The 20,298-nt window shown below is 50.7% G+C and overlaps 8 protein-coding genes across 8 annotated transcripts; 4 read left to right on the plus strand and 4 right to left on the minus strand.

Annotated features, from left to right (window-relative positions):
* Positions 1–1,116: 1,116 nt before the first annotated feature.
* Positions 1,117–3,410, plus strand: BKA67DRAFT_539010 (uncharacterized protein; the record flags this gene model as incomplete). Its single annotated transcript, XM_046100566.1, has 6 exons — positions 1,117–1,226; positions 1,284–1,583; positions 1,635–1,862; positions 1,920–1,956; positions 2,018–3,018; positions 3,053–3,410. The coding sequence occupies 6 exons, from the start codon at positions 1,117–1,119 to the stop codon at positions 3,408–3,410; spliced, it is 2,034 nt and encodes a 677-aa protein (XP_045955517.1).
* Positions 3,411–5,624: 2,214 nt separating this feature from the next.
* On the minus strand, positions 5,625–6,396 carry BKA67DRAFT_648950 (uncharacterized protein; the record flags this gene model as incomplete). Its single annotated transcript, XM_046105999.1, has 3 exons — positions 5,625–5,894; positions 5,933–6,094; positions 6,136–6,396. The coding sequence occupies 3 exons, from the start codon at positions 6,394–6,396 to the stop codon at positions 5,781–5,783; spliced, it is 537 nt and encodes a 178-aa protein (XP_045955518.1). The 3' UTR covers positions 5,625–5,780.
* A 2,128-nt stretch (positions 6,397–8,524) lies between these two features.
* BKA67DRAFT_661939 (uncharacterized protein) lies at positions 8,525–8,950 on the plus strand (the record flags this gene model as incomplete). Its single annotated transcript, XM_046107912.1, has 1 exon — positions 8,525–8,950. The coding sequence occupies one exon, from the start codon at positions 8,525–8,527 to the stop codon at positions 8,948–8,950; it is 426 nt and encodes a 141-aa protein (XP_045955519.1).
* Positions 8,951–9,822: 872 nt separating this feature from the next.
* On the minus strand, positions 9,823–12,779 carry BKA67DRAFT_594325 (armadillo-type protein; the record flags this gene model as incomplete). Its single annotated transcript, XM_046105042.1, has 4 exons — positions 9,823–9,924; positions 9,980–10,338; positions 10,377–12,597; positions 12,678–12,779. The coding sequence occupies 4 exons, from the start codon at positions 12,777–12,779 to the stop codon at positions 9,823–9,825; spliced, it is 2,784 nt and encodes a 927-aa protein (XP_045955520.1).
* A 2,207-nt stretch (positions 12,780–14,986) lies between these two features.
* BKA67DRAFT_379523 (uncharacterized protein) lies at positions 14,987–15,938 on the minus strand. The gene is made up of 3 exons (XM_046096538.1): positions 15,684–15,938; positions 15,308–15,630; positions 14,987–15,240 (listed from the first exon to the last, which is right to left on the minus strand). Exons 1-2 carry the CDS (start codon positions 15,846–15,848, stop codon positions 15,361–15,363), a joined length of 435 nt encoding a protein of 144 aa, XP_045955521.1. The 5' UTR covers positions 15,849–15,938; the 3' UTR covers positions 14,987–15,240; positions 15,308–15,360.
* BKA67DRAFT_379487 (uncharacterized protein) lies at positions 15,939–16,554 on the plus strand. Its single transcript, XM_046096537.1, has 2 exons — positions 15,939–16,350; positions 16,405–16,554. Coding segments are annotated over exons 1-2 (324 nt in total). The 5' UTR covers positions 15,939–16,028; the 3' UTR covers positions 16,407–16,554.
* BKA67DRAFT_661942 (N2227-like protein-domain-containing protein) lies at positions 16,477–17,862 on the plus strand (the record flags this gene model as incomplete). Its single annotated transcript, XM_046107913.1, has 2 exons — positions 16,477–16,592; positions 16,737–17,862. 2 exons carry the CDS (start codon positions 16,477–16,479, stop codon positions 17,860–17,862), a joined length of 1,242 nt encoding a protein of 413 aa, XP_045955523.1.
* Positions 17,863–18,676: 814 nt separating this feature from the next.
* Positions 18,677–20,124, minus strand: BKA67DRAFT_522631 (phosphatidylethanolamine-binding protein; the record flags this gene model as incomplete). The annotated part of the gene is made up of 2 exons (XM_046098390.1): positions 18,677–19,488; positions 19,551–20,124. 2 exons carry the CDS (start codon positions 20,122–20,124, stop codon positions 18,677–18,679), a joined length of 1,386 nt encoding a protein of 461 aa, XP_045955524.1.
* Between the last annotated feature and the right edge of the window lie 174 nt (positions 20,125–20,298).

The following is a 20,298-nucleotide window of genomic DNA, read 5'->3' on the forward strand; positions in this document are numbered from 1 at the left end:
GCGGGCTTACCTCATGGATGTTAATAAGCGTGTAGTCTAACGTCCCCCCCAAGCCTCCTTGGTCTCCGTCTCTCTGTCTCCCTGTCTCCCCTCCCATCTGCTGCTACTTGGTACATGCCTGGCCTGGTTGTGGATGTAGTGGACTTCGGAGCGCTGGGAGAGACGGGGCCCTGCGCCCTTGGGACCCTTGGAGCCCTTTCTCTGCAAGTGACAACCCTTGCGGCCCTGTTTACTACTGTATGTACATAGAGGATATGCAGCTAACGATCGAGTGCTCCACCATGTGTCTTCAATCCCCCCATGTCTTCCGCTTAAGGAAAGTAGTGAACCTTCTTGGGCGCACCGCCCACTAAGCTGCACCACAGTGACCCGAGCCAAACCATGCCGCCTTTTATTTAATATGGTGCCGATGCCCCGTCGACACTCCCTCCAACCTTTTGAACTATCAACCACGATACCAGCGTTCAGCTACTCTAAACCTCAACCCACACTCGCTTTTTAGCCCAAAAAAATCTTTAGGAAGTCCTCGTGACTCCTGTCATTCGCTTGTTCCTTTTTTTGTGTTTGGAGACTTGGACTCGAAGTGTTCGTCATCGAATTCGTGTGATCAACTTGAAAGCCTTTGCCCCTCGTCAACTCATATAGCCAGCCAGCCACTGTTTCGCCCAGGCAAAACAAAGACAACAGTATATCCAAACGGAGGTTCGCTTATCGGTTGGGAAGGACAAATCGCAATCGACCTGCTTCATCGAACGTTGTTGGCGTCTTGCATCCAGCCCAAGAATTATACAGTCGCTTAAACACCTGGAAGGGAAACATTCAAGAACGCATCAGACCCATATATAGGCACCCTCCAGCCCAAGCGCCTATACCTCCCAGCTTGTCAAATCATCACACGGGAAGACAGGATCCTCAAGGATTCATGCTCGTTCTACGATAGTCACCCAGACCATCGTACAATCACCCGAAAAGCCGAGCGCCTACTCAACCCGTCTTGTCTGAAAACATCTGTCCCGGATTCCATCCGTAACCTTTCACTCGCTTGTACTCGGCGCGATATCTCGTGCCGTGATTCACTTCTCTCGTTCAAATTTAATATCACTTACAGCTTTCATAATGGCTGGCCCAGGTGGTGGTCCTCCCCGACGCAGTCACACCAAGTCCCGCAAGGGATGTGACAACTGCAAGCGTCGTCATATTCGCTGCGATGAGAACTTCCCTCAATGGTTGGTCATCTTCCTTCTACGTCGAAACCTCAACCGCCTACTAACAACCGTCCATAGTCGCAATTGCACTAAGCACAAGGTTCGATGTCCGTATCAAGACGTCCCTGTAGCCGACGACAGATCTACTACGCCTGACAAGCCTGATTTGTTGTGGAATCCGGAGATCGAAGCCGCCATTGGATCTTGGAGGGCAACAGGGCTCTTCCCATTCCCCAGCCTCAACATCTACCCGACGCCCGATCCTCAGTACTTCACGAATGAAGAGCTGAGGTTGATTTACCATCTCGCTGCGATCTGCCACGAATTAGGCGCTTTCGATGCTGGCGGTTTCACATTGTGGACACGCCAGATTCCTACGTGCGTTCCCTGTCTCGAGCCCATTCAACAATTTACTAATCCTTGAGGTAGCATCATGAAGATTGGCGCAACACATCGCTATGTAATGGAGGCTTTGCTTGCCTTCTCTGCTATGCACATCGCCTTCTTAACAGATTGTCCTATGGTCGGTAACATGGCGTACGTTCACCGCGGTAGTGCCCTCAAGGGACTGCAAGAAGCCATCACCTCGTTCTCTCGAGAGACGTCCGATGCCGTTTTGGCCGCCTCGCTCGTGCTTTCATGGCAGGCCACAGACTGGTAAGCAACTTGATGCAGATATCCTTCTAAACATATTCTGACTTGGGACATCAATAGGCGAAGCTGGACCCAGCTTATGCAAGGCACCTCGTCGGTAAGTCTGACCACCGTGCAATGCTTCGTTTTCAGCAAAGCTAATTGGAGAAAAAAAAAAGGTCATAGACGCTATGGAGCCATGGAAACACGAGTCTCAGTTTGGTGACTTCATTGCCGAAAGCAGCACGTTTCCTACTGCGCCGCCATCCCCGACTCCGGATCACAAGCCCAACCAGCCGCGCAAGGAGGACTTCGATGCTTTCCAAAGAACCATCAACCAGCTCCAGAAGGTTGAAGCTCATCTCAAACAGAACAAGGAAGACACAAAACTCATTCAGCAACTGGCTTCATTCCTCAAGGGTGCTCGCAAAGTCAGCCCGATCCAGTCGGTATCCCAGCAATTCGATCGACTCCAACCACTGAGGACCTGGCTCTTCTGGTTGCCTGTTATGTGCCTGAAGCAGAACGGCGGATCCCCGAGCGCGTTGGTTGTTATTGCCCACTATTACACCGCAGCGATTTTGATGGAGCGCCTGTTCCCTGAAATCGGTGCGGCCTACTTTGGCAGTCTTTCCGTCGGACCAGTAGAGGAGATCGCCCGACGACTCTATTCGATGAAGGTCTCTGGCAGCTTCGAGGGTAACATGCAAACGCCTCTTGAGCTCATGGACTTCCCTATCCACGCTGTTGCAGAGTTTCGCAGTCGTATGGGCTGGGTCGAACCTGCCAGGACACCATCCTTCCCCCAGTTCACTGCGCCGAGCTACTACATTCCCGACAACTCGTCCCAGGGCACGCCGACATCGACTGCGTCTTACTTGGCTTATGGTGAGAACCCAGCTTTCAGCTGGAGTACTGAGGACCTCTCTACATTGAGCCACGAGCAGCACGAGGCTCCCAGTGCTGTTTGCCCCAGCCCATTAACGATATCGTCCCCGTATGTGGGCGGACAGTACCTTAACATTCCGTCACCCTCGTATGGTGGCTACAGCCCGGCTTCTTCTACCTTCGGTGAAGGTTCAATCGTCTACAGCGACACTGAGGACTTTGGGTCATATGATGGAGGCTTCACTGGATATCCGCCTCTTGCTCCTGCTGGATCCAGCAACTATGGCGTCGGGTTCGTCTCTCCAATTCAGACCGTGTGGATCTAGATCATGGATCACCACATCGGCGGCACGCACTACTGGCTCAGAACACACCAGGTTAACCAAGGCGCTCAGGACTATCCCTTATGAACAATCTATCCATCAGGATCCGCTCGCAACGCCAGTAGTCCTATCACCACAGCCGCAGCCCATCAACTACACGCCATCACCATTGCCATCGCCATTCCTACATCCACAAATGATGCAGGGTGCTCCTCGGTCCACCACACCTTTGTCGCTCTCGGCACCCTCACCTCAGTTCATGTCCGCGCCTACATTCGAGCCTCACCACCACCATCATCGCCATACGTCATCAATCCCCTCTCTACCACTCTACGCCCAGGGCAAAGAGAAGAGAATGTGAAAGCTCCCACGGCCAACATCCCGGAAGATGAATTTCTAAACTACCTTTTATCGCTTATTTTTTCGACCACATTTAAACAGACGCAATTGTACAACACACTCCTTTGACAGGATCACTACAATATCCAAGACACTCCTTCGACAGGATCGACACGAAATCCAGACACGTCTCTATCGACACAATGATACCCACTTTCCTTTACGAACCATCACCACGCTCACATTTTACCACTTAATCTCTAACCGCGCCATTCATTACGACGAGAGCAAACTACAATCATAGACATTCCTTACGCGAGAAACAGCATATAGACCATCACACTCCTTACGATTTACGAAGATCTCTATACGACATAGAATCTCATCCACTCCTTTCGAAAAGCATCTTCATGATTTAAGATACCCCATTCCAAATTGCATAGCGACTGTTTTAAGATTTTTGAGAGGGAACCACAAAAGATGATCATTGCGGATCATCGTTGCATTGGGCGGCGTTTTTTTTTTTTTTTTTTTTTTTTGGTTTATTGTGCTTGGAAATCTGTCTGATTATATAGGGGGGATTGGGAAACCTAGCCAGTATGTGGTTCGGGTATAACGCGGAGTTCAAGGCGTCGCAGATAATCGGGCAGCGCGACAGGATTACGGTTGTAATTTCAGGCGAAGTGTCTTCTGATCCTTCACGATCAAGACTCATTCAGGCATGGATGTGTGAAGTTGTCGCAAGCTAGCAATGCGATTTTTGTCTGGATTCCAGACGGATATCGCATTAGCTCGCCAACTCGAGGACATAATTATAATATTAATTATTTGCCGAACACAAATCAGAATTTCCAAATACTGTGCACACAATTTTCTCCTATGAACGTTCCCTGCTAATTGTTGCCTCCAGTATGTGCAAAAGCCTAGCTGTATTCGCGAAATAGTCAAATTGCTGGTAATATACTGAAGTCCACGTATACCAGCCTCCTGTTCATTTTCTGTCTCAATCATAGTCTTCAGCCTCGGGACTGTCCCGGCACTTGCAGCCAAGCACTTAAACCGCGCCGGATGCCAGCCCCCAATAGCGGCCGTTATACCATCAGCCAATCACGTTTACCAGCAAAGCAGCCACCGGGGTATAGCGTCCCGTACACGAGGTCCTCGGAGGCCGGAAAAAGACTAGCTCGAGCTATTCCTGGAGCTCACTAAGCAGGCCACTGCAATCAGGACTGGTACACGGGGAGCTCATGAGGTCAGATGCGGAATTTCCGACGTTTTGGGAACGCAAAAATGTGATCGCGCCGAAACCATACGTCGCGGGCTGAAGTGATTGGTGGTGAGGTCTTGTTCCTGCATTATGTTGTAGGAAAAGCATACCGGCGCCAGGAAAATTCGAGCCCAAGGGTTCTCTGGTATGACTGTCAGGCCATGAAAATACCATGAGTGGGGAGGGACTTGGTCCCTATGAGTTAAATGTTTCTAGTCCCAACACTGAACTTGTTGGCACAGTAGTTCAACGCCACGTGCCGACTCTAGGAATACGTTCCTAGATGCGACACAGGGTGCGACTGCAATAGCTGCGATTATGGATCTCCTGACTTGCGACATTTCGAGAGAGACTACTGAGCAAACAAGCTTTATAACCCGCATGGATGGCTCAACAATAAGTACCACACACTACAGGTTATTAGCCTTCCGCTCCAACTGGCCAACGTCTTGCCCAAAGCCGGCTTCCAGCTGGGGCTCACGCACCGTCTCATTGCGGAGGAGCAAGCAGACCAATTTGGCGACCATTGTCTGACTTGTTCTAAGCGACAAGAATGGCTCGAGTATGCTCTATCAGTAGACACTATCACCACGCCGGCGTCCACCAACGACGCGTTGTGGGCTTCTCCTGAATAGTCTTGAATGATATGTTCGCCTAGTTCCTACATTTGGCTTCGATTATATACGGGTCCTCAGATAACACTATTGGATATGCGAGAGGGACTCCGTGATTGCAGATCGCAAGACAGACAAACAGGCAGCATGGAACTCCGGGAGCGTTTCCATCTTTCCTAGTCCCCAAAATGCCGCAAAGCCGTTAGCCGATGGAAGGCAACAGGCCAGTCTCTTGGGGGGGTGGGAGCGTATAACGTCAATCAAACGGTTCCTCGCATGGATAGGGGTTCCGGAAATCGGATGACCATGTTCTTCGCCGCCGCCGTCAAAAATCTTATTCTCGGCTTCCAACACTGTCTGTTCCCTTGTGGTGATAACCGGGGAGGCTGTGCTTCATGCAGCTAGATATTCCTAGCCTACCCCCTTACTGACATGCATTAGAGCAAGTCCCAATGGATACCCTTGACGGCTTGGTCGTAATCAAACGTACTGTCAGGCTTGCAGCGGGCATTTAACATAATCGATAATCAATCTTGCCGTCCACATTCTTTGCAGCTAGATCCCACTTATCGAAACGAGAATCGAGGCCTAACAATGCCTCTTCCACGAAGATATTGATACCAGACTAGAGCTTTCAGTGTGGTATAAGGTCCAGGTACTAACATGTTGACGAGTGCTGTTCCCTGCTGGGCCACGTCTGAAGAACACAATCTTGAACACCATACTCCCCATATCTATTGGTACAGAACCAGAACAGTTCCGAAAGTCGATTGAATCTTCAAGACAGCTTCTCACACAAAGTCCTTGCAGACAAGCATGCGCAATCTGTACGCGTCATTGAACTCTACGATATTAGTTGGACGTACTGCTAGGGGATCGAACGCACATGGCGCGATCTCATCCAAATGGAACGTCCTAATCCTCCCGCGGCCTCCCAGTGGCGAGGGTTTCTGATGCAGCCCGCCATACGTCCTCACCGCTCCGAAGCTGAACGAGAAAGCGGTCTTCTGCACGTGATTGGGCCCTCTCTGCCCCGACCTGAGCTCGTATTCGCTTGTCCGGCCACTGCCGAGGCCTGCATGGCTGGTTATTTTCAATCCCAGGTCACGAGACCCCCATAGATGCATCTTTGTTCTTGGGAACGACGCCAAGGGAATTTGGTAAATAGCTATGCATGGTGTGTTGATCGACCTGTAGGTCAAAGAAGATCCCGGGTTTTTTTTTTTTTTTTCCCGAACCTCAACTTCAGAGACAAACAAGGGAGTATGTGAAACACTACAAAGGAAAAAAGTAAAGAGAGGAAAAGTACCTGACATTACCGCATGCCGTACCACAGAAGCTGAGACGTCTATCACATGTACGTTACACACGGCCAGAATCCAAGGTCTCGTTGTCTCGGCAGATGGTTGAGGCCGTATGATTCCAAATTCGAATGTTTACTCTGCTCAGCCCTCTCCTTTTCGTTCTTTTCGTCCACGTGCGTGATCTGAATATCAAAGTGGCGGGCCGCCTTGCTTTGAAATCAAGGGGGAAATGGACGATACGCAATTTTGTATTTTCTTTTCTTTTTCATACACGCCGACCCAGATTTTCGGGACCGTAGTTCCCACGGGCGCTAGCCCGTGTCTCTTACTCTGCCACGTTCTGGCGCATGTTTTCGACTACATCCCAACCTCTTTGATTGCTTCTTGGACGGTATTCTGAGAATGATAGACCAGAACCCCCCACCCTGTTGTTCAAAAGTACGGTAAGAACGTTATCAACTGCACTCGAGGCCTTGGTGCAATTGTTTTCTTTTTGCGTCTGTAACGGCAAAAGGCAAATAGTGAGGACAAAGGTTCGAAGGTATACTCCAGTGATGACTTATACACTTCTTGGCATGGCATTGGTCCCTTCTTATTACATTCAGCAACGTTTGGTTGGATCATGGTAGCAGACCGAAACCCGAAATGGTGGACAAGCGCAGATAAGTTGAGATATCAGTTTGGATACGAGTTGTGGTACTTTGATATCAGTGCAGACGACTAGATTGGGTAGAACCTGTATCATTGAATATGATTTCAATGTGAGCTTAGGAGCCTTTGAACATTCAGATTTGGCCATTGAGATACAATCACCGTCATAGAATATTTCGTCGCGTACTAAAGGATGTTTTCTAGTAGCAGCCATTGCTCCAGATAATGCTTGTGATTCCGGAATGATGAGAAGCTGAGAAATCAGCCGTACATACCGTCACTAATGAAAACTGCTTGATTGAAATACACGATAATTAGTTCTATCGTCCGAAGCTGCCAGGCTGAACCGGGTCCAGCGTCCATGAGCGCAATTGGCAAAGAAAGTGAGACAATGATGCCCAAAAACCACATGCACGTATGCTAGATCTGTTGCGAAGAGCCAAATAACAGCTCATCCATCCAATGGTGAGGCTCTACCAGCTCGATAATATCATCTGACAGTAAATCGCGAGCACATGTTCCTTGTAACCAGCCAAGTCATCACAAGCAAGCTCCTCGTCCTGATTATAATCTTCCTGACTTGTAGAAACTGAGTGTTCAATATTGTACTCCTTGGATTGCCCAAGTCCTTGTCTTGTCGAATGTCTTTTCTAAAGCTGCCTGTGATGTTTGAACGAGTAGAGCTGTCTGTTCCCGCACGGTGGTCTCGGATAAGGAGACACGATACGGGTGTTGTTGGCCATGAAGTTTTGTCTTCGGGTTAGTCATACTATATGATGAACATATCAGAATCAGGTAGCTTCCAGTAGAAAGCGTGAACCAATTCCTTGGCTGAAAGCACGATATTTACGAAACCAGTCCTCAAGAGTAGGATAATAAGATAGACGTAGTATTTTGATATGCAAAAGAATTATCGGGAAAGTGATGCCTATTTGAAACGACATCAAAGAACTTCTCGGGCAAACAAACACAATATGAATAGCTCGTCCAGTAGATGTTGGAGAGGCGAGACATGACCGAGGTCTTGTTAGGAATAGATTCCAAGATATGGACACGAGCACCCTACTCTTCCGCGACTCCTCCAACGCCCCCTCCACTGAGTTATGGTTGCACAGATACCCAAGAGAGCACTTTCCTCTTTGTTATTCTCTTCATTTCGACTTGTCTGTTGTACGCCCTGACCGCGCTTTCTAACCTGAATTCTGTTTCAAATCTAGCAGACACATAACTTCCCCACCGTAACACGACCACCAGGTAACCAACATCAAACCAAACCCATCAGTAAAGACACTCGTACAGGATGGATGTCATCTCCGCCGCCATCTCCGCCGCCGTCTTCATCAGCGCAGCCCTCGCGCGCTTTGTTCCTTGGGCCCAGCATCCCGTCGTGGTCCGGATCTACATACTTCGGGACAGACTGCTCGTCTCCCTCGAGAAGGTGTACGGACTCATGCGACTCATCGAGGCGAGAGACAACTGGGTAGACGACGAAAAGCTGGTAACGATATATGTGGATTGCGAGGTGCTCCAGGATTTTCATCAAGAGAGGCTCGACGAAGCGCATAAGATGGAAGAGGAGTGGTGGGCAGCACAGGTAAAAAAGACATATTGGTTCGATTCGAGCAAGTACTTGGTGATTTCGCTGGCTAACTTCTTGTTTGTGCAGCCTCAATACAACCAACTGGCCAACAACATGCTGGTGGTGCTCGGTGGTGGCGGCCTATGAACGACTTGGGCCATTCGAGGCAGCAAGAATGGATGCCTCGTTTCATGGTTCTAGATTCTAAAGTTGCGTGTTTGGCGAAAGAGCAGCCTAGCGAAATGAAATTCCATGCTATCCTGTACTGTGTTACCGCAGTTCTCCTGACTTTTCGCGAGCTTCACTAGATAAATTACTGATGGGCGGCATATCTAATCTATTTGTGACATTGGCATCACGAGCGTGCATGTTCTTAGAGCCACTCGTACACGCGGAGTCACTATCATGCAAGCATCATCGTCCACAGAATCAGGCCGCAGTGGATGTTCATCTCCGAAATATATTCTCACCGCCAGCGGGTTGATCAGCCCGCTACTGAGAACAAAGGTTCACTATCTAAGGTATTGGTCCAGCTATCTAAATGGTTACGTATTCACGTGACAATCCGGTCTCCTCCTTGTCGACCAAGAAGTTGCGTTTTTCACTGCCTTAAACAGTGGTGTCGTCAAGCTCGTTGAATGCGAGCCGTTTGCCTATTGACATGAATATAACCAGCGTCTCTTTCTTTTAAGCTTCACATCATATCATGTCTCATTTCATCCTGTTTGTCCCATTATTCCCCGCTGTAGCATGCAGTCATTCAGTGGACCGTCCGAATTCGTTGCACACGACAGCTCTTATAAAGCCAATCTACCATTGGATCTCTACCGTCGAGTTAAGAGAACACCGGCCACGATCTTTACACTGCTTGCTGGCGAGCAATCGACACGACAATAGTGATATTGGCGAAACATAAGTGATGGGTACGCATATGCTCTAATGTTGCTTCTACATGGAAGCCGACCTCGACTACGGAAGTGGAATTTGTGCGATCCCACACACCAAAACCATGACTGTTACTATAAGACATAGTCGGCACTGAGTGCTTGTTGGTCTTGAGGTTGCAACTGTCGGACGAAGTCGTGAAACTGAGGGATCATTTGGCGGTAAATGTTGAGCGTCTGCTTAACGTTAGTGGCTATTGACTGTATTTATAGATATAAGAGTGCAACTGACCTTCTGGAAAGCATCGTGAAGACCATTCTTAGTGTCACTTCGCAGCTTCAGGTCTCTGTACCTGGCAATTGATGTAAAGTAATGAAGTAAAGACTTCTCCATGGCCATTGGATTTTGCTCAACGATGGCAGTGAAGCCCCTGAAAGCGGTAGCTTTCTCGTCCGATGGATCAACTTCATCCATCGAGGTGAGGAATTCTTCAGCCCAGTTCCCAAGCTGTGGTGCAAGAAGCCCGGCATTGGCGAGTCCCAGACGTCCCAGTGCGATCGCGGCATTTTCGCTCACACTCTTTGGGATGTTTGGATCCGCGATAATCTCCACGAAACGACGGAAAAGATCTGGCACAAACGGAGCCAAACCTCTCCCCATTGGAGAGAGATTTCTCCTGTTGACCAACAAGCGTTGTTGACCACGCTGAAGCCGCTCTCGACCTCCTCATCCAAAATATCGCCCAAATCAAGTTGCTGAATCAGGATCGGGAAGATCTTGGTTAATGATCCTTGCAGCTCACTGAAGATGTATTTTGCGCAGTCTCCGAGAAGTGCATAGGCTGACTGTCGGACTTCGTCGGAAGGGTCTTCCATGCAGAAAGTCAAGAGCTCGAAAACGGGCAGCGGGGACTCTTTGACGAGCTGGGCGGACTTTTGCTTCTCGAGTGCCTGGATGATGGCACTAAGAAGATCCAGACTAGTGACCAAAAAGTCCTTGTCAGGGCTATCTGTCGCGGGGCTTTTGCCGAGACTTATAGATGCCTCAAGGTTATCATGAATAATCTTCACGCAGCGGTTGAAGATGGGCTGGGCGTACGGCGTGAACGCGTCGTTCAAGGCCATGGCCACGTAAGAAAGGCATTCGAGCAAAGGAAACAGCTCCCTCGACTGATCGGAAACCTTCTGCCATCTATCGATCAAAGCTGGCATAAGCTGATTGACAAGATCAGGGCGAGCCAGGACTGGACCGATATGTTCTGCCAAGGTTTGAACACAGTCGTACAATATATACATGTTCTTATCCTTGTACTTTGCAAAGCACTGTACGAATTGTTGGATAATGGGACCGCTGTACGGTTCGATGTTCTTGCCGGCCTTTTCTTCAAGGTTGGCGAAAGCAGAGGCACCCGCTTCTTGCACCTTCTTGTTCCTGTCCAGCATCTTCATCAGAATACCTTCCATCATGGGCTCGAAAAACTGCTGTTTCTGAGCGGGGTCAGCGAGTTGTGCTGCCCAAGCAGAATAACGCCCAAGCGTCCAGCAGGTAATCTGTCGAACAACAGGTTCCGGGTCGTTGAGAAGCGAAATAAGATACGGTATCAGCTGAGGTAGGTGAGGGTTGACAACATCCATACAGCCTTCTGCAATGGCTCCCAAGGCCAGCACTGCAGCTTCCCGACGAGGCCAATCATCGTGTTTCATGTTCGTGTTCAGATATGGCAGGATGGACTCGAAAACAGGTGCTCGATAATCCCGGGCGAACACATCGAGTGCGGCTGCCGAGCACTTCCGTAGTGTCCATTTCTCATCAGGATTCTCCTCGCCATCGTCTTCATCTTCGATCTCGCCATCTTCAAGATCGTCCTCCATGTTCGCAAGCTTCTCGTAGGCGTTGCCATTCTGAGCAGCATCAGCCGAAGCGTCGCTGTTGACGTTCCTTTTTCCAGCGCCTTTGGCGAATTGGGGCTTGATATCTTCCTCCCGATCTTCCTCATCCTCATCATCCGAAGCGCCACCCAACATGGCGATGTCCTCTGGACTATAAACCATGCACTCCAATAGCACAGGAATGATCTTGCCAATATAGGGTGTCAAATTCTGCCACAGATGTTCGTGCTCACCAACAGCCAACCAGAATTCGGCAGCGTCACAGGCCAATTCCTCGTCGTCGCCTTTCTGCTGGCTAATAATGTAGTCAACAAGGCCTTCAAGATGGGGCTGAAGCTTGTCGGGACGAGTCTCGACCAACTGGACGAAAGCCCTGCACACTTGACGGCGCACATCGGGGTGCGAGTCAGTGGCCAAGCTGAACAGGTGCTGAAGCAAGTCGTCGATAGAGTTGAGCATGGCCTGAGACTTGCGAGGTGTGAAGACGTTGATAGCGGTCAAGGCCTGAGCGCGGACCTTTGGCAGGGGGTTCTTTGTAGCCTCGATAAGCTTAGGCAGAATAAAGTTGAGAGGCCGTTGGCCATTCAGCTCACGCTCCAACAATTTGGTGTGGTCTTCGCAGATCTTGGCCATGGCGTTCATGGCTCCCTCCTGGGCCTCGTTGGAGACCTGTCCAGTCTCATTTCCAATTAACTCGAGAAGCTTGGGCAAGAGTTCGGGCCAGCCGAGAAGACCTCCCCTGCGAACAATCTCGGTCGCTATTATTCCAGCGTAGTTGCGCATCTGGGAGTGCTTGTCCTCGAGGATCATGGGTATCGCCATCTTGATCAGCGTGAAGCTGGACTCGGGAATTTGCTTGTAGCCGGTCTTGACGTTGTTCTTCAGCATGATGGCGGCGGCAGATCGCACGAGGTGGTAGTCCTGGGGCGAACATTGTACGCCGGCAGGAGGATCGGTACTGGAGAACAGGTAGATGAGATAGTTGTTGATGTCAGGCGATGCCTTGGCTTGAGTGAGCAACTGGAATGGAGGTCAATATCAGCGGGTGTGCTCACGACGTTGATGCGCGTGACGAGGGAGGGTTGTGGTTGTCTACTCACGATTTCGGCCTGCTTCTGAGCTTGCTTGTTGAAGCCACTCAGGGAGTCCTTGAGACAAGCAGAAAGCTGGCTCAAGGACTCGGGATTTGGCTGCCACGACATGGCGGGCTACGGCGAGGCGACGGAAGTGAGGGCGAGGCGACGAAAAGGTGCCCTGGGATGCGCCTGAATGCGGGTGGGGGAGGGCGGAGGTGAGTCGCGGATTGTGCAGGACCAGGGCTAGTTGGTCGGCGACCCAAGAGAGCTGGTGATGTACCGCTGGGAGTAACTTAGGAGCTGCGCCAACTGTTCCTTATGAAATTCCCCAGGAACCAAGTGAGAGGGAGTCGATGTGCTCTGCAGAAGGGGGGGTCGTGAGTAAGGCAGTCAGCAGGCGCTGTTGAGGGTTCAGTCTTTTATTTTTGACGCTTGCTTTCAACTATGCCGGACAAGGGGTTGTAAGCGGCATCTGAACTTGTGGTGGTTGTAAGAAATCAAGGCGTTCGGATGAAAGACTGGTGCTGTGGTGAGGACGCAACCCAATATGTGGTGGTGGTGATATTAGAGTGATCCGCAGATAAAGTGCTAATGTTAGGCCATTGAAATGCTTGTACAGTAGTGGGGTTTTTTTCTCTAGACTACTTGTAAAGCTTCTGCTTGAGGTCCCTGCTTGAGGTTCCTGGTTGAGGTATTGCTGCTTCTGCTTCTGCTTCTACACCCAGAGGATGGTGCTCTAGTAGAGATCAAATACGGCTGATTGGACAAGGGCTCTTTTCTTTTGTCAAGCATGCCGTCAGTGAGTGTTGTGTCTCTCCAATTTCATTCATGACCGGGCCATTTTTCTGTGCAGTGCAATGGAAGGCACAGGCGCAGGCTCAGGCTCAGGCTGTCCACCCACATCCATAGTGGGGTTGGTTGTCGCTTTTTTTTCATTCTTGAGCGGGACTGATTTGTTGCCCTCCTTCTACTGTCTGTATGTACACACTGCAGGACTGGGGGAACAGATGGAGGGGGCCATTAGTCGTCACGTTTTCTTTAGTGCTAGTGGCTGTTTTAGAGACCAGGCCCCCAAACGACCCCTCAATTGTATGGGTCCACTGGAGGTTCTGTCACTTTTTAATTCAACCTGCCGCCAACACTGGTCCTACACAAGTACACAGTAATGTACATACATGAACACAAGTGGACGCGCCCCCCAGGGGCGGTTTTGGTTCCCAAGCAAAAACCTGAATTACGGTCGGCTTTTACCGTTGCACAGCCATGACATGATTGTAAATTATTATGACCAATGACCACCCAGCACTACGGAATGGAGGAAACAGACACGCACCTACGGCACCAAGGCTAGAGAGGAAAACTCGTTAGCACCTTGGCCACAAGTGCTTTGGCTGCAGCCCATATATAAGCAAGTAAGCAGGCGTGTCGCACATGGCTCAAGGTCAGGTGGTTGCATCTCTACTCCCGGCTACAGCTGGAATATCAGCACATTTAAATGAGTGCAACACAGGCACGCAGGTGGGGCGATCGCGGAGCTCCCCATTTCTCCCAAGCTGCAACGGCTGTGTATGCCAGCCATTTCCCAAGAAGCCTCGCCTGTGATATAGCACAAGAACGCATACCGCTCCAAAGATTGGTGACATGTTCTCAATGGTGTGCCTGCGTTTATACTCTCTTCAATTATTAGCCTACTGTGGATACGCCATGCTCCAATCTACCAATATTCCTTAACGTATATTGAAATACTAGTCGCAATTCTTAACAGCATGTTTGTAGGATAAGGCAGCCGAACCACAACGCGACATGAACTAGTCTACAGTATTACAGCTACAGTAAGTAATACTTACTTAAATTGACCAAAAAAAAACATGCAATTGGTGCAACGCGCATATTCACTTAGACTAGTGCCGAGTCTTCTGGTGCAGAAACCGGGAGATCCTGGTTATCCCCCGTGGGCCTCTACCGTGCCTCAACTCAATGGAGCTTCATCTCGCAGCAGGAGACACACCAATATCGATCGAGTATAAGAAGATATATGATGCTCAACGGCACCGTGTTCCGAGCATCTGAATCGGGTTCACAACTGTGAAGCAAACAAGAAATCTCGTATTCGCCATATTGCCTTGTGCTAGACAGCCACCTCTCGCTGAGTCTCCAAACGCCCGATTCCTGGCCGCTTTCTGTACGATGCAGGTAACTGCAGTGGTGTTCTCTTCTTGCGGCGGCGTTGTCTCGCCCTTACCATACCTGCACCCCACTGAAAGTTTCAACTCATTTTGAAGTATCAACCACCGTCAAAGCGCTCGACACCAGACCGGTGATCAATCTAGACGACGAAAGGAGCTTTTCAGTCATGACACTGATGTTCACAGTCTGAGAACCCTGCGGGCGGCCATAGCTGGAGCTGCCGTTTGACACGTGGTGCAAGGGTTGCCAGATCAGGCGTATGCAACGACCCGTTGGCAACCGGTAAATCAACATGGATGGACGCAGGCGTTGGTGTGCGATACCGAGACATCGCTATCATCAAGTCTGTCGAATTAAGTAAAACAGTCGAAGCCTCAGTTCGGCCACTTCGTGACAAACACTCAAAGGTTTCTTGAATACAACAGCTAGAGGGCTGAAAGAGTTGAGGCTTTGGCCAGGTTACCTACATTCGTGCGGAGCCCTCCAAGCTCAGAAATTGCGCCACTGAAGGAGTAAATAGTCAAGCCTCGTTTGTGCCGTTGGGCAAATTGCTTGGAGACTTGATGACATGCCTTAACTTGTCGATAGCGACCGTGATAACCTGCTTGAATACTTCCATTTCCTCCTCAAAAGTTCCTCCTAGGCCAGAATCGGCCAGGCTGATTGAGTTGGTGACATAAACGTGCATCTGCGTCTTCTTGACCAGAATCTTCGCGATGCGAGTGGCAAAGTCGAAGGTTGGCTCTTCCTTGTAGATTGGTGTAGAGATTGGTGCACTTGGGTTGAACCGCTGTTCAATGATCAGTATCAAAGCGTTATGGAACCTGCTTGCTCTTGACGCACATCTGGAAGAGCATAGACCATGGATCCCATAGGGACCGCGTTGCCCACCTCTTCCGGGTTGACAGTTGAGAGATGTGCTATCAAGACCTTCTCTTTCGTAATCAATCGCACATGTATGCGAGTACCCAGAGATCTGGGCAGCGGAAAAGACACCGACTCATCCATGTTGGGCTTGTATCCTGTCAATTCCTTCAACACAGAGTCTGATTGATGTGTAGTTGTTCGAAAGAAAGAGAACGTGATTTGCAAGACCTGCTTAGCTTGTGTTGTTTGTACTTGAAGAAACCGTTACCGACATGTATTTAGATGTGGGACATGGATTTATAGACGTCGTGAGAAATAGGCATGCAAGCGCAAGCAGTGTCTCAAATGGCCTGTGCTTGGTTGGCTCCTTTTTGCTCCTCCCGCCTAACCACTGTATGTCAGCTGCGCAAATTCACATGTGGAGTCAAAACCTCAACTCAAAAGTCCCACTTTCCAAGCATCTGGGCAGGTGCGAAACGGGAACGCAAAAATGTCTCGTCCTTTGTTTCGCCTATTGCCATTTCAGCATCCCATAATGTCTCGCATATAGTTGTCTGGTTCTCCGATGAGCGTTGCCAGTGCCGGTCCTCAGCTGATCTACCAGTGACGTCTGCATACTGCCCCCTCCCAAATCGCTCGCTGTGTTAGTAGTGCCCCGCCATCAGCACCCATTTTGGGCTCATCACAATCATAGCAGAGTTGCTTCTCGGAGTACCACAAAATCTTTCGCAATTAACAACTCACTACATAACTCAAACTCAAACTCAACATGGCCCAAGCTGGTGCTACGGCGCCTACCGAAGACAACCAATGGAGTGGTGTTGAGGACACCATGGGGGATCCAGAAGAGATTAGAGTCATATTTCAAGCGTTGGACTCATTTGCGTTAGTATAGTCCCGTTTGACCCTTGCAGTTCAGTCACCTATAGATATCCCTGGTATCCCTGCATCCATGATTAGCAATACTTGCTTTTGCCTGGACACTCTGCTTGGGATCATCATGTCCTATCAACTAACATGATTATATAGTCAATATGCCAAGACAGCACATTTTCACTGCACCCACCTGCGACGCCAGGCGTTCTACGCTCTTCCTCGAGCTCACTGGAAGATGCTAGCTGAGCCCCCGTTCTCGTATTTGGATACACTGGATCGCGTAGATGCAGCCATCGAGAAGAATGCAGAACTGGCGCGTCTCGTCCTCAAGCAGGGCCTGCGGTCCTTCGATATGAGCGAAGGCTCATCCGAGTCTGGCCATGCCACCATGCCCGAAGAATGGGCCGGCATAGCCAAGCATTCTGACATTGACAAGGCGCGGAGCACCATCCGTCAGTTCTACCGTGACTGGTCGGAAGAGGGATACCTTGAGCGCAAGGCCTGCTACGAGCCTATCTACCGGGCCCTTGAGAACCAGAAAGCAAAGTACCCCGACGTCTCGCAACTGAAAGTCCTGGTTCCCGGTGCCGGGCTCGGTCGTCTGGTGTTTGACCTATGCCACCGGGGCCATTTCAGCGAGGGCAACGAGATTTCGTACCATCAACTGTTGGCGTCCTCCTTCATACTTAACAACGTCGAGGAGGCGGGTCAGTTCACAATCTACCCCTGGATCCACTCTTTCTCGAACCACAGGAGCAGGGAGAACCAATTCAGGAGCTTCAAAGTGCCCGACATACACCCCCAACGGACACTAGAGGCGGCCGAGGGCATTGGCGCCATGCAAATGTGCGCGGCGGATTTTCTGTGCCTCTATGGCGATGACGACCACAAGGATGAGTACGACGCGGTCGCGGCCTGCTTCTTCCTGGACACGGCACCAAACCTGGTACGCTACCTGGAGGTAATAAGACACTGCCTCAAGCCGGGCGGGGTCCTCGTCAACGTCGGGCCTCTCCTGTGGCACTGGGAGGGCCAGGTGCCCGGACACCAAGGATACGACGGCGACGGCGACAACGAGACCACGGGCGCCATGGGCATCGCGGAGCCCGGCAGCTTCGAGCTGACGCACGAGGAGGTCGTGGCGCTCGTCGAGAAGATGGGCTTCACCATTGAACACCACGAAACGGACATCAGTGCACCGTACATCCAGGACTCCAACAGCATGTTACAGACTGTCTATAGAGCTGCGCATTGGGTGGCACGGAAAAATGAGAGCTGAAAGAAAAATGCCTGTGGAGGCTTCACTCCCCAGAACCCCGGTTTGGAGAAGCGTCACGAAGAGACGAAGCTGAAAAGAGAATCCCAGTTCTTGAGACTTGGCATCTAGACCTGAAAATATTAGAAATGGAAAACCCCGTATATTCCAGCATCACTAGTCCTTGAATGTCTGAAAACCATATGCACGGGCTACAGCTTGGCGCCGTTTTGTAATATCATCTATGATTATTCTGGCGCAAAATCCCAAACCAGGGAGGGTCGTGTGAGGCCACCCTGAGCGAGCCACCGACTGGATTGAATCTTGCCAGACGATGATCGAACCGCCTTGCATGACTGTAGTGTAAAGCCGAATGAGCTTCTCCTGTTTTGTTCCGTACCTCCGTGTGAGCTCTTGGGGATAGTTTCCACGTTCCCACGTCCCCAGGACAGCAGTATTCCATGACAGAAGAAAAGATGCTTGCATTGCTACGACCAATTCATTAGCGAGCTACAGGCTCTAGCAATGTCGCCATTAGTAAACATGACCATGGCAAGCGTCTAAAAAATATTGTGAAGGATCCAGAAAAGACAGGATTAAGTGGGAATTGTACATTGCTTTGATACAGGGCGTAGCATCTACCTCTAACGCCCAACTGCTTGATACATATGGTACAATAGACTGACGAGCTCATGTAGCTGAAGATGAGTGTCATCGAATTTTTCCTTTTGGCGGCCTAGAAGGTTCGGCATGACGGAGAGTCCCTCAACATCCCCGGTGAAGAACAAGCAGTACCTTCGCCGAGAGTATCCAGTCACCCAGCCACAATACCAGGAGATTAGTCGTGTCGGCGGCCCTTGTAACGAGGTAATCCACGGACTCTGTGGGTGTACTTCCACAAGCTCTTGTACTTGGGCTTCTGTCGCTTGATTTCCCAACCACGCAGCTTCTTGTCTCCCTTCAGCGAGTACACGCGCTTGAGCTTGAACTCGATGTTGGCGCCTGGGATGTTGTGGCGGTTCATGACATCCGCTGTACCCTCATCCCACACGGTACGGAACATGTTGAAACCAATGGGGTTCAGGGCGAACTTGTCCCTGTAGCTCTTCAAGCTGAATCCATCGCGTGCGGTGTAGAGCTCCTTGAGCTTGGCGACATCCAAGGTCTCACCGGGCTTCTGCTCGAGCACGAAAACCGAGAGACGGTGGTATGGTGCGCCCTTCTGCGAAAAGGCAGGGAGCCAGGGGACGACCAGTTGGCTCTCCCTGTTGACCTGCGAGAGTGGCAATGATTGCTGGTTGGGCGAGATGGGTACGTTCGCAGCAAGGTAGTGGCAGCGCCGCTCGAAGCTATCGTTCTCGGCATTCGGCACATCGGAGTCCATGACGACGACGGACACAAGGCGCTCTCCGGCGTTGAAGACCTGGACCTTCAAGCGGGGTGGGTTCTCGGTGACCCTGCTGTCAAGAATCTCACCCGGCTCGACCTTGTTTCGTCGGAAGTACATTTGCACGTCGGCAGTCGGCTCAAACTTGGGAAGCACATCCGGCACGATGTTGAGGGTATCAATTCGCTGTTGGATCAGACGGAGAGGGTATCCACGCCACTTCTTCTCTGCCAAGTGACGGTAGACGGGCTTGTCGAAGTCGCCTGACATGCCCCTGTTAGTCTCGAGGCTCGCGCGGTATCCTGTAGAAGAGATTGAGACTCACCAAGGCCATCTTCAAACTTGCGCTTAACGACGGGGTCGTTGATATCCACCAGGACCTTCAGTTCCTCGACGTATTCCCGTAAGCTGGTCAAGCGCATGCTCTTCTTCCTCTCTCCGCCAGGCAATTGATCAGCGGGGGTCTCCTCCAGCCTCTTTATCGACGCCAGTGCCGACTGCAGGGCTTTGAGCTTCTCCTGACGGTCCTCGTTCAGAATGTTGCGGGCCTCCTGAAAGGCTTGGTATGGCAGGTGCTCGAATGGGATGTTCTGCGATGTCTGAATGGCAGCACGACGACGTCGGGAACCGATGGGGGGGAGTCCCTTCTTGACGAGTTTTCGCTCGGCCCAGTAGCTCGTGACGGTGTTTCTGGGATCGTTCTGCAACGCTTGGGTCTCTGGGGACTGTGCTACCGGCTCTGGGGGTGGTGGTGTGCTCTTGGTGGTAGTGGTGGCCTCATCTTTCCTGGCGGCACTCTGCGCAAAGGTGCGACTCAAAGCAAACGACGATGCTTGGATGGACGGCTGCTGCCGTAAAGACCGGGCGATCGGTCTTGCGACCCGTTGACAACTCGACATGGCTCCCTAATCTCCTGTTGTCGTGTATAGGAGCTCTGAAGCTTTACCCCGTCGCCGGGTTGAACTTTTTCGAAGCTCAGTCTGCAAGCGCGACCGACCAGGGGGTCGAGGCCCACTGATTTGAGAAGCCTGTCCAATCGCCTCATCGCTCTTTCCCTTCTGCGGCCCGCCCGC

This window comes from Truncatella angustata (assembly GCF_020726525.1).
Source record: "Truncatella angustata strain MPI-SDFR-AT-0073 chromosome Unknown BKA67scaffold_7, whole genome shotgun sequence".
Taxonomy (NCBI): domain Eukaryota; kingdom Fungi; phylum Ascomycota; class Sordariomycetes; order Amphisphaeriales; family Sporocadaceae; genus Truncatella; species Truncatella angustata.

Coding starts and splice junctions, on each gene's coding strand:
- BKA67DRAFT_379523 (XM_046096538.1), bottom strand. CDS start 15,848: ATGGATGAGTCGGTGTCTTTTCCGCTGCCCAGATCTCTGGGTACTCGC. Junction 15,631..15,683: donor TGGTCTATGCTCTTCCAGAT/GTGCGTCAAGAG, acceptor ATCATTGAACAG/CGGTTCAACCCAAGTGCACC.
- BKA67DRAFT_379487 (XM_046096537.1), top strand. CDS start 16,029: ATGCAAGCGCAAGCAGTGTCTCAAATGGCCTGTGCTTGGTTGGCTCCT.